The sequence below is a fragment of the Protomyctophum bolini genome, assembly GCF_963924005.1.
Source record: "Protomyctophum bolini genome assembly, chromosome: 15".
In the NCBI taxonomy this organism is placed as follows: domain Eukaryota; kingdom Metazoa; phylum Chordata; class Actinopteri; order Myctophiformes; family Myctophidae; genus Protomyctophum; species Protomyctophum bolini.
Window position 1 is genome coordinate 27,594,307 of NC_137876.1, and position 12,350 is coordinate 27,606,656.

At 42.1% G+C, this 12,350-nt stretch overlaps 2 protein-coding genes across 4 annotated transcripts; one reads left to right on the forward strand and one right to left on the reverse strand.

Moving 5' to 3' along the window:
• Positions 1–2,496: 2,496 nt before the first annotated feature.
• Positions 2,497–9,790, reverse strand: snapc1b (small nuclear RNA activating complex, polypeptide 1b). 3 transcript variants are annotated; one of them, XR_013965359.1, is made up of 11 exons: positions 9,030–9,790; positions 8,552–8,711; positions 8,016–8,156; positions 7,090–7,194; positions 6,511–6,666; positions 5,505–5,564; positions 5,302–5,364; positions 4,878–5,013; positions 4,576–4,647; positions 4,097–4,212; positions 2,497–4,054 (listed from the first exon to the last, which is right to left on the reverse strand). XR_013965359.1 is itself a non-coding variant. In XM_080783244.1 (11 exons), the coding sequence occupies exons 2-11, from the start codon at positions 9,158–9,160 to the stop codon at positions 4,178–4,180; spliced, it is 1,059 nt and encodes a 352-aa protein (XP_080639370.1). In that variant the 5' UTR covers positions 9,161–9,214; positions 9,295–9,356; the 3' UTR covers positions 2,497–4,177. The 3 variants fall into 3 exon arrangements, 2 of the variants coding, with proteins under 2 accessions (XP_080639370.1, XP_080639369.1); XM_080783244.1 differs by having other exon boundaries at positions 2,497–4,212; positions 9,030–9,214; positions 9,295–9,356; XM_080783243.1 differs by having other exon boundaries at positions 2,497–4,212; positions 9,030–9,789.
• Positions 9,791–9,838: 48 nt separating this feature from the next.
• On the forward strand, positions 9,839–11,951 carry yipf6 (Yip1 domain family, member 6). Its single transcript, XM_080783245.1, has one exon. The coding sequence runs from the start codon at positions 10,069–10,071 to the stop codon at positions 10,762–10,764; it is 696 nt and encodes a 231-aa protein (XP_080639371.1). The 5' UTR covers positions 9,839–10,068; the 3' UTR covers positions 10,765–11,951.
• The last annotated feature ends 399 nt before the right edge of the window (positions 11,952–12,350 follow it).

Below are 12,350 nucleotides of genomic sequence, written 5' to 3' on the forward strand. Positions count from 1 at the left end.
GCATGTAAAGCTCTAGCCCTGAAACATGACTGCCATGATGATTAGGCTATCATGAATCATGGCTATAAAGCTCACAATTACTCGCACTATGATGCGAGCATGTAGATATATTTTCAAATAGCTTGTAGTTATAACTAGCCTATAGGCTAGATAAAATGTTCATCACTTTGCTGGGGAGTGGGGACCCTCAAAGACCCCTGGGGGTCCCCAGACCCCACTTTGAGAACCACTTCCAAAAACGGATACAAGCCAACGTGGTTTCATTAATGGACAAACGCAAAGTAGAGAATAAATGCATGTAGTGAAAACTGTGAAATATGTTGTTACATGGAAATGAAATTTGTCTATAGAAATAAAACTGTCAAACTCAAATACAGGAATGGGGAAATAAAACTGTATGAAAATGCAGCAGAGAAGAATGGAAAGGTGGTTACTTACTGTAGCGTAGCCTATACTGCCATTATTCCCAGTTTCTTTGCCCCTTGAATTATTCACTAGGTAATTTTACACATATTCCCATTTGTTGTTGTTCAGGTGGGGTCAAATTCACCCAATAGAATATCATGTCCTACAAAAAAGATTTCTCCAGGGTGGGGGAAAAAAGAAAAGCCTCTGAAATGTAATGAAAAAGGAGGAAAACCTTTAAATCAAGACTGGACAATCGCCATCATAGATGCTAAATATGCTAATTATGTGGAGAAAGCAAGGTCAGGAAAATCTTGAAGAAAATGAAAGGGAATGATATGCAATGCATGTCCACACATCTCATCTGTACCCTCGCAGTGTAAACACAATGCAAGAGGATGTGGTATTCAAGCTGAAGAGATGCTGGGAATAATGAACGATGACACAATAGCATCAACTTAATGTGATGGAGTGAATCGGACTAGCTTGTTTTTCTCTTGCTTGTCCCACTGAGCAGCTGCACAGGAACAGCCGGGAGTGAAGTAGTTTGGCCAAGGGCATCATCCTCAGAGTAACTGACTGAGGGAGAAGAGTGAATTACAAGCCTACTTTTGCCACATAAATTCTTCCAGGCTGTCAACATGCAGCATTCATAATATCTTTTTGTGAGATGTGTTTTGGAAAACAACTCATGGAAGCAGTATAGTCGCAAGGGTTTTCCATACTTATTACACAAGTACTGTCTGTGGCATATAGTAACATTCCTCATTTCTACCATACAGTTATTGCATGCATAACTACAGTACAGAACATCCTATTACTGTTTTAGTGGGAAGAAAGTAGGATGACACGATGGCCTGAAGTTGGCAGTGACATATACAGGTCATGCACAGGCATTGTGATGCATGATTAACAAACTATAGCATCCTTGAGAAACATTAAAGGGACAGTGCTGAGAGGCATGTAAAAACAGGCTAATGTAAAATGGCATCCAGCATGGTTGCTGGTAGATCGTACTGTACTGAGGCATGGGATTTTCCATTCATTTCAAAAACCAAGACCCAAAATGTGAGATGAGGCTTCTTACCCCGGGACAAAGGCTCATCAGAATGTGTTACGGTTACTGTCATGTGGAGAATCTCGCAGAGATGGAAAGCCTACAATAACCTGCAGTAACCTCGAGGTTCTAATGATGTAGAAACAAGCTGGCATGGCACTACAGTGGGAAAATGTGAAATGTCTATCAATGATAATAACAGAACTAGATCTCTTATGTTTGGTCTGAGTAGAAAGACTTGGGGTCTGCACTGTATTAGCCATTAACTTAAGAGACATTTTCAAAAAGGTATTTAACGTTTTAGCTTTTTTTAAATACAGTACATTTCCAGAATAGGTGGTAGAAAAGCAATGTGAATGAATTGGAAATGCTGGACATCGCAATTTCCCGATTGCCTGTAAAATGTCTTAGTCCATCAGAGTGTAATAGCTTGTTTCTACATCAGCAGAGCAGAGTATATCTATTTTGATTATCTTTCCATTTATAGACCCACAGAGAGCACCTACTCCACCTACTCCATCGTATTTTCAACCATGCAAGATGCACACTGAAAATAGCTTGCACCTTCCAATTATGTCTTTCTCTTGTGATATAAAGTACTGACCTGCAAAACACACTTTGGAAGAAGTAGGTCGAGAGTGGCTTATTGTCGGTATCAGCCGGTTACATGCGGGAGTCTATCCTCGTTACAATGCGCGGCTAGACCCTCACCCCTGGTGAGGTGGGAGCGCCACACCTACCATCAGCTCCCAGTACTTTTTTTATTATACTATTTGCTGTTCCAAGCTGTGCTACTCATAGGCTATGGCGGTGCCCGGGATCAAACCCATGGGCTACCCGGACACTTACACACTTTAACAAGCACATCCCACATTTACTACAGTACGAGTATGTAGTAGTAGTCAGTGATGCATGGGCAATTACCTGCACATACAACATAAGCAGAAGATAAGAACTTAGTATAGTTTATTTGGTCGAACAGCACATATTAATGAACACTACACATTCAATGCATGCAATGTAACTATGTCGGATTTAGCAAGGATGTTAATTTCCATTCGTAGTCCACAAACAAACATAAAACAGGCAACAAAACAAAGTAAAGCTCCGTATCAGAGACTTCTTGTCATGGCATGGCCCTTTAAGTGTCTTGGTGCTGGTGGCTAATGTTTAATATGCCTTTAGTGATTTAATGTATTCAAGAGTCTTCAACCTCTAAGCTGGACTGCCTTGCTTACACGTCCCCACAACTGTCATCGCTAGTCATCTAGATCCATTCTTTGTTTCTGCATTCCAGCACAAAGAGAACATTCACATTAAACATCCCAAATCCCAAAGAACGTAAATTGCAATAAATCACAGAGGCATGTACACAGCTATTTTACCCAAGACAAGTAATGTTTTTTGCAGAATACTTTTTTCTGTGTTTTAATTTGCACTGTCCAATTTCACACCACTTTATACTCTAATCGGTTTCTTGTACTGTAGGGAAGAAGCTTACCGGCAATGGAGCTGTTGAACAAGGGCAGACATCCATTTTCTTCCACCATGATTATAAAAGCCTGAATATTGAAAACTTCCCACGCCTGTTTCTTAAACAATCAAGCGATTAAGATATTTCATGTAAAAAGTAACAAACAAGAGCCAATACAACCTTTAAAATATGTTTTATATAAAACAGAAACCTGTCATTGAAAATAAAATGTACCGTAAATCTGTACCAAAATAAACTTCAATCTAATCATTACAGTGAGGCCATAAGGCCTGATATTCAGATATCTTGTGTGAAAGTAAAACGTTTTGCTTGACCAAAGTCGGTAAGGTTCACCCTCCAGGGAGAATGAAGGTGCACAGCAAATTGGCAAACCAGACAAATAGTAAACCTTATCAGGTCAAAATGCGTCAGTCGCTTCTGTCCATAAGAGGTAAATAAACCATATGAAAAAGACATTAATTTGTTGCGTTCACACAAGGCATATGCAAAGATCACAGCATATTTGTCACTTTGTGCTGTTTTCTTGCTCATGCGGTCATTCTCGTCCTCAAGCATGCGTCCGTAGTGACATGTGTCGGCGGCTGGCGGGGGAGATTGCATTGCAGCTACCGTTTTATAGTTTTGCATCTGGAAGTTGAACCTAGGTCAGCTTCACTTTGTAGCCTTGTATGTTTTGCAGCAGCTACAAACGTTGGATGTACGTAGCTTTGTATGTCGCTGGCTTCCATTGACAATGAATGGTAGACTGTATCTTTGCATCTGCCCGTGTGAACACACCAATTGTGTGCTGGCTACTTCCTCATTTCCATCCTATCATCGTGCCTGCTGTGTTGATATAGATAAAATACATAAAAATACAGAAATAATGTAAAAACATGTAAGATGGATACTAAAAGCAGGCACAAACTGAGATAAAAACCTCTTTCTATCAAGTATCTTTTACTCTTTGAATTAGATGCTATATGTTCCTCATCTACTCCTGGTATAGCACGAAACAAAAAGTTCATTTAAGTCCTTGAAATTCTGTTACTGGGAGCTGCGGTCGCCCATATTGTGAGGTTACAGATCCGCTGCTTTCGGTGCACGACACCCGCGTCCTGCGCAGTGCAGCAATAAAGTATAACTCAGCAAAGCTTTACACAGGAATATTGTCTGGGCACTAACCCACTAACCAGCCTTTAAGTCTGAATGTGGAGGAGGAGAGGACGAGGTCATCTTCATCACCATTTGAATTTAATGATCTTTTTCGGTACATCTGAATGGAGCCAGAGAGAGAGAAAAAAACCCCCGACATCAACAGAATTGTATGGAATGGAACAGATTTCGAACAGATTCCAAGTCAAAACGCTATGGCTTCACAGTTGTAAGATTAAAAACAGACAGGAGTTTGAAATAGACCCTATTCATCGTATACTTAAAAATCATTATGTTGAGAATTAGCCCCCACCAAAAGAATAAAAAGTGGCTTAAACTATTTCCGTGAGTGCTGGTATTCTCTTCTTAGAGATTTCTTGAAAATGTATAAAATACAAATAAAAATGGACAGGCAGGATTGGCAGCATATTGAAGGAAAACCTTCCCTTCTTGTCACAAACAGCCCTCTTCTACTATTCCATACCTTCAGGTGCAGTGTCAGGTTTGCTCAGGTTCCAGACTTTGGTCTCCTTTATCGTTTCCTTCCTCATGTTTCCTATATATAAGGCAGGAAATTGTCAGTCAAACAGAATATCTCAATCAGATTATACAAAGTGTACAACTACAAACTAATAGCAATGAGTCTCTTGCAAAGTTGCAAATGAAATATGTTGGCGACAGGTTTACAGGAGGACAAAATGTAATTGGTAATGTAAACTGTCAACTATTGACAATTAAGAGACGCAGGTCAAAAGTGATGAGATCCTCAATTTATTGGCCTCTGACCTTTGAGCTCCACATTCATGAGTGTTCTTTCCTTAAGTGAAATCTTCTTTTGGCGATGTCGCGTCTCATTGGATGGACCGCTCTCAAAGCTGGTCAGGTCCAACTCAACCTGACGATGACGTCTTGACTGAGAGGCCTACACACACACACACACACACACACACACACACACACACACACACACACACACACACACACACACACACACACACACACACACACACACACACACACACACACACACACACACACACACACACACACACACACACACACACACACACACACACACACACACACACACACACACACACACACACACACACACACTTTATGACTCATGCCTCGTGACTGGATGAATCCGGAAATATATAATAATCATAAGAAAGTTAAAGTATTAATTCTAATAACAAGAAAGACACACCTCTACTGCCTGTCCATAGCTCCTTGACTTGATGGAGGCGAGAAGTTCAGCTCTTTTGGAAGACTGAGGGACACAAGGCAGGTAGGTCGGAGTGAGAACAACAGAGTCATCTGCTGGCCAAAGTTTATTATTGCATGTGAAGTGTATAGATGGCTGCCAGGAATAAAATGGTTGAAAATGTTAAGAAATAAAAAGGAACTGACCTCTTGCTGAGCTGAAGTTCCTTCACCACTATCTTCTTTACCATCACCAGGTGGAGCATCCTGAAATGAGGTAAGATAAAGCACAGCATCTTTTTTACATCCCTTTTCTCCCCAATATAGTTGTTCTGTGTTACTTCTGTTGTATCCTACGACTCACCTGCCAATGAGGAGCCCCCACAAGGAGGACATAGGGCCTTCGTCAAAGCCTGGCATGGCCAGACTACTATCACTGCGTAGAAATTAGTCTGGAACTTCGGTGTGGAAGATTTATTTGTTTGTAAGTGGCGGTTACAAACAGATTCCAACGTCGCAGCAAAAATGTCTCACTTTGAATAGTGGGCTCCGATTGGTCACCCACAACTCTAGGGTGAGCGAGATGTAATTCAAACTGTGGAGGTCCAAGGGATTTTTTTTCCGGTCTCCAAATTACTGAAATTAGTCCTGGAGACTGAGAACTTTAAACCATGGATCCCTGATGTTGCCAAAAAACGCTGATGTAGTACTGATGACATACATGGGCATACATGGGAGACGAGGGCCCGCAGACAGACAGACATTTTGAGCATGATGGTAGGGTTGGGTTGACCAATCTGGGAAGGCGATGGCTACACCTCCCACAGACACAGAGATGCAGTGTGTCCTCTATAGACCCACAGACAGACAGACAGACAGACAGACAGACAGATACAGACATTCTGAACAACCGCCGGGCCGATTTAATTCCCACTCTCCACTGGAAACCAAGTTTGAAGTCAATCAGTCGGATGGTGCCCATATAATAGCTAATTAGCTACCGGTATTCTATTATCACCAAAGGATGCAATGTCTCAACAACAAAACATAGCAGTACTCATTGTAGCAAACACTACAAACCTTTAATATTGCAAAACTATATACACTACGATATCTACAACCAGTATTGCATGTAATCCCCTCTCTCATCTCTGTTCTTTCTTTAATAAGCATACTAGAGTATAACCATAATGACCATGTGAAGAGTTCTAACCTTCTCTTGTTGCCAGTTGTAGAAGCCCACAACAGTCTGACGTAGCTGAGTGACGAAGTCTCTCTGGACCAGGTTTATAGAGGGGTCTGGCCGGCTGGACATGGTGGCAGCACCTGTCTTCAGCTGCTGATAGCGTTCATGCACATTGGACAGCTCCTGGTGGCAAGGACAGGATGGAGCACATCAGAGGAAATGCAATGTGTACATGCTGTGTAATACTATGCTGTGTATACTATGCCTACAGTCCAGTTTTTTAAGTTAGCAAGAGAAGTAAATACATTTTGTTCTATTACAGAGGAAATCTATGAGATGAGTCTTTCACACCAATCACGATACATATAACTGCAAGTATAACGATAATTATGTACACTGATGAACGATCATGTAAACAGTGGCTTCACCCTATGTTTTCTTAGAATGTTTATCTTTAAAATATGTGTGATTATCAGCCGATATATCAATATTTTCAATTTGGCATGGGCCCCAAAATGTAATTATTGAGGTCTCTACTGTAAATGCAGTACTCAGTGACAGATCCATCTATCGATCATCCATCAACTCTCTGTTCACACAGCTTACCTCTAGCAGGTCCTTAGTGACCACTTCCTGAGGACGACAGGCACGCTCCATAAAACCCTCACACATCTCCTCCTTTTTCATCTCCTTCTTCAAGTTGTAACACAACTGCAAAAGGAGGACACGGTGAAAGTTGGTGGAGAGGTCAATAAAGACTGCTGGTTCAAATCTCTGGACTGACAGATGCCCTCCCTTAATGCAACGTACTGTAGCTGCTGGAATCCCTGAGTGAATGTGGGAAAATCTTGGTGGGACGAGTGGATTTCAAAATTCTCCCTGAATAACAAATGTCAATCAATATGTCTAAATGAAAAGACATAGTCTATAACAGTGTGGGCTCCATGTACAATCTTAATTTTGAGGGGACACATGTATGCGCGCACACATAGGGGTGAGCTGTTGGTCGGGCCTACTGGGGGCAACGCCCCACTACGATCCTTTGAAGATGCACGCAAGCCTGCATAGCCATTCACAGTTTTAGCACCTTGTGCACCACTAACAAAAAAGATCTACAGCAGATCCCACACACACGTATTCTACAATATCTAAGAGGAGAGAGGGGAATATGTCAAATCTACGGAGCCCCTGAATGGCCATGCATTCAAAATATATTTGATCTTGTCCGTACAAGATAATATCTTGTCCAAAGATATTATCTAGTACGTACAAGATATTATCTTGTACGGACAAGATAATATCTTGTACTTCTTAGGTCCACTGGCAGTGTGCACAAGAAATCTGGTGATGATTGGTCCAGCAGTTTGCAAGATTAGTCACACACACACACACACACACACACACACACACACACACACACACACACACACACACACACACACACACACACACACACACACACACACACACACACACACACACACACACACACACACACACACACACACACACACACACACACACACACACACCAGTTTAGGCATGGCGGTGAAGTGGAAGGCTTTGTGTGCCAGAAGGGTTCTGAGGATGTACACAGCATCAAAGTGCTGAGCATTGATGGCATCCTGCTCAAACTTCTTCACATCATCCCAATGATTCAGCGACAGTCTTATCTATGGACAGAAGAAGAACAGTCTTAAGAACAGTTGGCACTGGGTGGGCAGCACCGAGGGAGAAGTTAGGTCTCACTCAAGTCAAGAACACTTCACCATGAAGCCAGGAGGAGCCGCTGAGCCGGGACCAAAACTACGCACCTGCTCCCAAGTCTTGCTTTAGGTGTGCGAAAGACTTTCTCAACGGTACCTTAAGTTAAGAGTGTACAAATGGAACCAAATGGACCCCGATTCCATTTCGTACATTCTCAGAGTTATGGGGGTCCTTGAAATTAAAAGGTTTGAGAACCACTGATCTAGGAATAAATAATTGTTAAAGTGTAGCTTTACAGTTGTGTGTTGTTGTTGATAAGAGAATCAGGAAAAGCAAATTGTGAAGAAGCAGGACTCTCAACCTTTTCTCTTGGTAAGCTGAACTGGTGATGATACAATCCGTAGAGCAGGTACAATCCACCAACTCGGATCTGAAAGCTGTACGGTGGCAGGAAGAATGTGCTGGCTGTAGAGATAATCTCATGACTGAATGCCTTCTGCTCAAAACTCTCCATAGAGCCACTGCAAAAGACAAGACACAACCACAATGAAACATCCACAGTATTGTCTCTAGATAGATAGATAAGATTTCTCTATATTAGAATTATTATTATTATTTGTTTTACTTCATAGATTGTGGAATGTGGCTGCAAACTTATTTCCCCGTTGTTCAATGTGGCTAAAGATAAAGATCCATCAGAGGTTCAAAACGTTTCCAAACAGGCTATGGATGATGTCCACTGCAACATCCATGTCGTCAACATGCCACATTGACTTAAAGTTGCCATAATAGTCACTCAGCAGCACAAGTTGAGGTTGCAGACAGTCGTAATAACTTACAAGAAAATAGTTGAGAAGTTAAACTCCTTCCATATCCTGGAGAAAACCTCAAAACGCACCGACTCCGTTTGATGAAAACGAGTCAGCAGCTCCTCGCAGTCATGTTTCACTTGCTCTTTGCAGTACTCCATTGCCTCACGACTCACGTCCTTCTTGCTGCAGTCACTGCAGTGTACATGAATGTTCTGCCATTCATGGAATTAGTATTAGTATCGTGTAAAATCTACAGGAATTCTGCAATAAACCAGAAAACACACACACACACTTTTATTATTCACGCCCTCCTGCGTGATTTGAGTTTCCCAGTGCACTCCTTACTACAAATGTCGACGTCTCTTGAACGTCATCAGCAGCCGACGGTGTTGTCACTGTGAAAGGAACGCATGGTGCATTCAAGTGATCCTCACACTCACAACTCAACCAATTTTCTATTCTAATGTTCTATTCTAATGAGCTGGCCTGTTGTTGATAACAACTTTATCACACACATAACTTAATTTACTTTAATTCCCTGACAAATCCAGCACGGGCGGTCTATCAACAGATATGAAACGTATTATATATATTGTATGTCTTTAAATGTCTGTATTCATTGAATACACAGGACTTCAATGGAAACAACAAGTCCGCACGACTTTTTGGAGAGCTTATTTTAGACCAAGTGTACGACTGTCACTGTACTCGTGTTGTTATTTGCATTTCTGTCTAATGGTATTCAATCAACAAACAAAAAAACGTTATTTTTTCTGGAACTGGAAGACTTCGTGAACGCATCACACGGATATGCGTGACGTCGCACGGAAGTAAACAAGTCTTTTCTGGCTGACGTGGGAGTGTTGTGTTGTGGAGCAGCAGCAGACTGACAGCAGCTCAATCTGAACATATTGGACTCATCGGGTTCTGCTCCAGCATCTGCATTGTCAAACGGGACATTTGATGACCTGTTATTAAACTAAACGCGAACGACCCATATAGGCGTCAACGAGACGTCGTACAAGACACACAGGCGTCTGTGGAATACATACAACGTTAGCTTAAAATGGCGGAAGTCGACGAGGCCAGCAAGCCGATGTTCGCGGGGCTGTCAGACGTGTCCATCTCGGCGGACATCCCCGTGGAGGGGGACATCTCCGTCCCCGGCGTGGGCTCCTCCGGGAAACAGGACGACGACTTCTCCACGCTGGACGAGCCGGTGAAGGACACCATCATGAGGGACCTGAAGGCGGTAGGGAGCAAGTTCATCCACGTCCTGTATCCCAAGAAGAACACGGCGCTGCTCCGGGACTGGGACCTGTGGGGACCGCTGCTGCTCTGCGTGACCCTGGCCGTGATGCTCCAGGGCGGCTCGGCCGACAGCAAAGACGACGGTGGGCCCGAGTTCGCCGAGGTGTTCGTGATCATCTGGTTCGGGTCCATCATCATCACCCTCAACTCCAAGCTCCTGGGCGGCACCATCTCTTTCTTCCAGAGCCTGTGCGTCCTCGGCTACTGCATCATGCCCCTGACCGTGGCGATGGTCGTCTGCAGGATAGTGCTCATCGGGGGCTCCGGGACGGCCAGCTTCGTCGTGCGGCTCGTCGTGGTCACGGCCTCGTTCGGATGGTCGACGTTCGCCTCCACGGCGTTCCTGGTCGACAGTCAACCTCCGAACCGCAAGGCGCTGGTCGTATATCCCGTCTTCCTCTTTTACTTTGTCATTGGCTGGATGATCCTCACGTTCTCGCCATCGCAGTAGCGTCGCTGACTGGGGTCTTTGACTTGTGAACTGAAGTAATACTTGAACTCATCAGCAGTCATGATAAAGATGTGAAAGAATCAGAAATATATAAAGAACATTGATGAACGATGAAAAGAACCTGGACTACTCAAATGAGTAGCCTATATAAGACTTTGTTTTCTTTTCCTTTTTTTGGTGGTTGGGATTGGGAAAGCCTTCTGGAACAGCATGTGATGTGTGAACCATTAAACCAAACTATTGAAACATAATGCAAATTCTTGTTTGGTGGCTGCTGCTCCACCAATAATCTTTGTGTGTGTGTATATATACGGTTGAGGTCACTTTGTTTGACCCTCTGTTGCAGAAGGAGAGATAAGAGAGAGAGTCTACTCTGTCACTGTGCTTTGCTTGTGTCTTTGGGTGTGCTGAGCTTTAGGCTCAGTGTAATGTGTACAGCCAGAGCCAACTCAGCGTGTCAAGAGTTGTGAATGAATACTGAATGAATGTCTCAAAAATAGGGGACACTAGGCATCCTTCAGAAAGTCTGCATTCAAGCTAAAATCTGTGATTGTAGGCATAGCCATGCCCACATGCTTAAGTTCCTATGTAGGTTGGAACACCTGCCAAAGCAATCCGTGCAATCCACTTCTGGGTGCCACCCCACTGAAGGAGAAACAAAGTGTTTTAGTATGAATTTTCAGTTTTTACTATAAGTCTAACAATTGCATGAAGGTTTCGGAAAAAGTGTGATATTTCCCATATCACTACCCTATGTATGCAGCAGGGATATGATTTGGTTAAACATGTTTCCCATACATTTTCAACTCACATTCTATTATTCTACATTACATTTTGAGATGAAACCCTGGAACCTTGATACTAGCCTAACATCAACTGTCAGATAAACTGGAAAGGAAAATATATTTGTGAATTGATTAGAACATGGTGTCCAGATACCTTTGCACACCTTCATCTTCACTCCATGTTTCTACTACCTGTTCACTAGTACTGACTACTCATTCCTTCCTACCCAGAATTACTGATATATCCTAGCATAATGTAACCAGAATGGCTGTTCTTTGATTTTTTTCCATTTGTTTTCTCATCTGTTAATTTGTATACATTATGTGTTCTGTAGATGGTGTAACATACCTTTTACAGCACAGGGTGTGCCCTAAAAAAAATCATAAAGCTCTCTTCTGACATATCTGAATTCTCTGTTTACTTATAATTTAGATGTTTGTTTGTTTGTTTTTTACATCAAAGACATACAAAATACTAAAATAAATTCCCACAAATTTAATCAACTACAGTGCTGTGTGTATTATGCCTTCAACACACCCTCATTCCTGTCTGGTCTTAGAAACCACAGTTAAATATAAATGTATTTGGTTTTTTTTGTCTATCATTTCTTCATAGTCATTACAACTACATTACAAATTGTTTAGTTTGGTTAATTCAAAATAATATAAGTGTCAACATGGTTCGTCATAAAAGAATATAAAGGATAAAAAGTTAAAACACTGGAAATGAATTGAAATCCTCTATACTCAAAAGTACCTGTTTTTGTCTGATAGCATGAATGACTTTTTGATCAAAAGTGA

Coding starts and splice junctions, on each gene's coding strand:
- snapc1b (XM_080783243.1), bottom strand. CDS start 9,160: ATGGAGTACTGCAAAGAGCAAGTGAAACATGACTGCGAGGAGCTGCTG. Junction 8,157..8,551: donor TCAGCTTACCAAGAGAAAAG/GTTGAGAGTCCT, acceptor TTCTGTCCATAG/ATAAGACTGTCGCTGAATCA. Junction 6,667..7,089: donor TCACTAAGGACCTGCTAGAG/GTAAGCTGTGTG, acceptor CCTTGCCACCAG/GAGCTGTCCAATGTGCATGA.
- yipf6 (XM_080783245.1), top strand. CDS start 10,069: ATGGCGGAAGTCGACGAGGCCAGCAAGCCGATGTTCGCGGGGCTGTCA.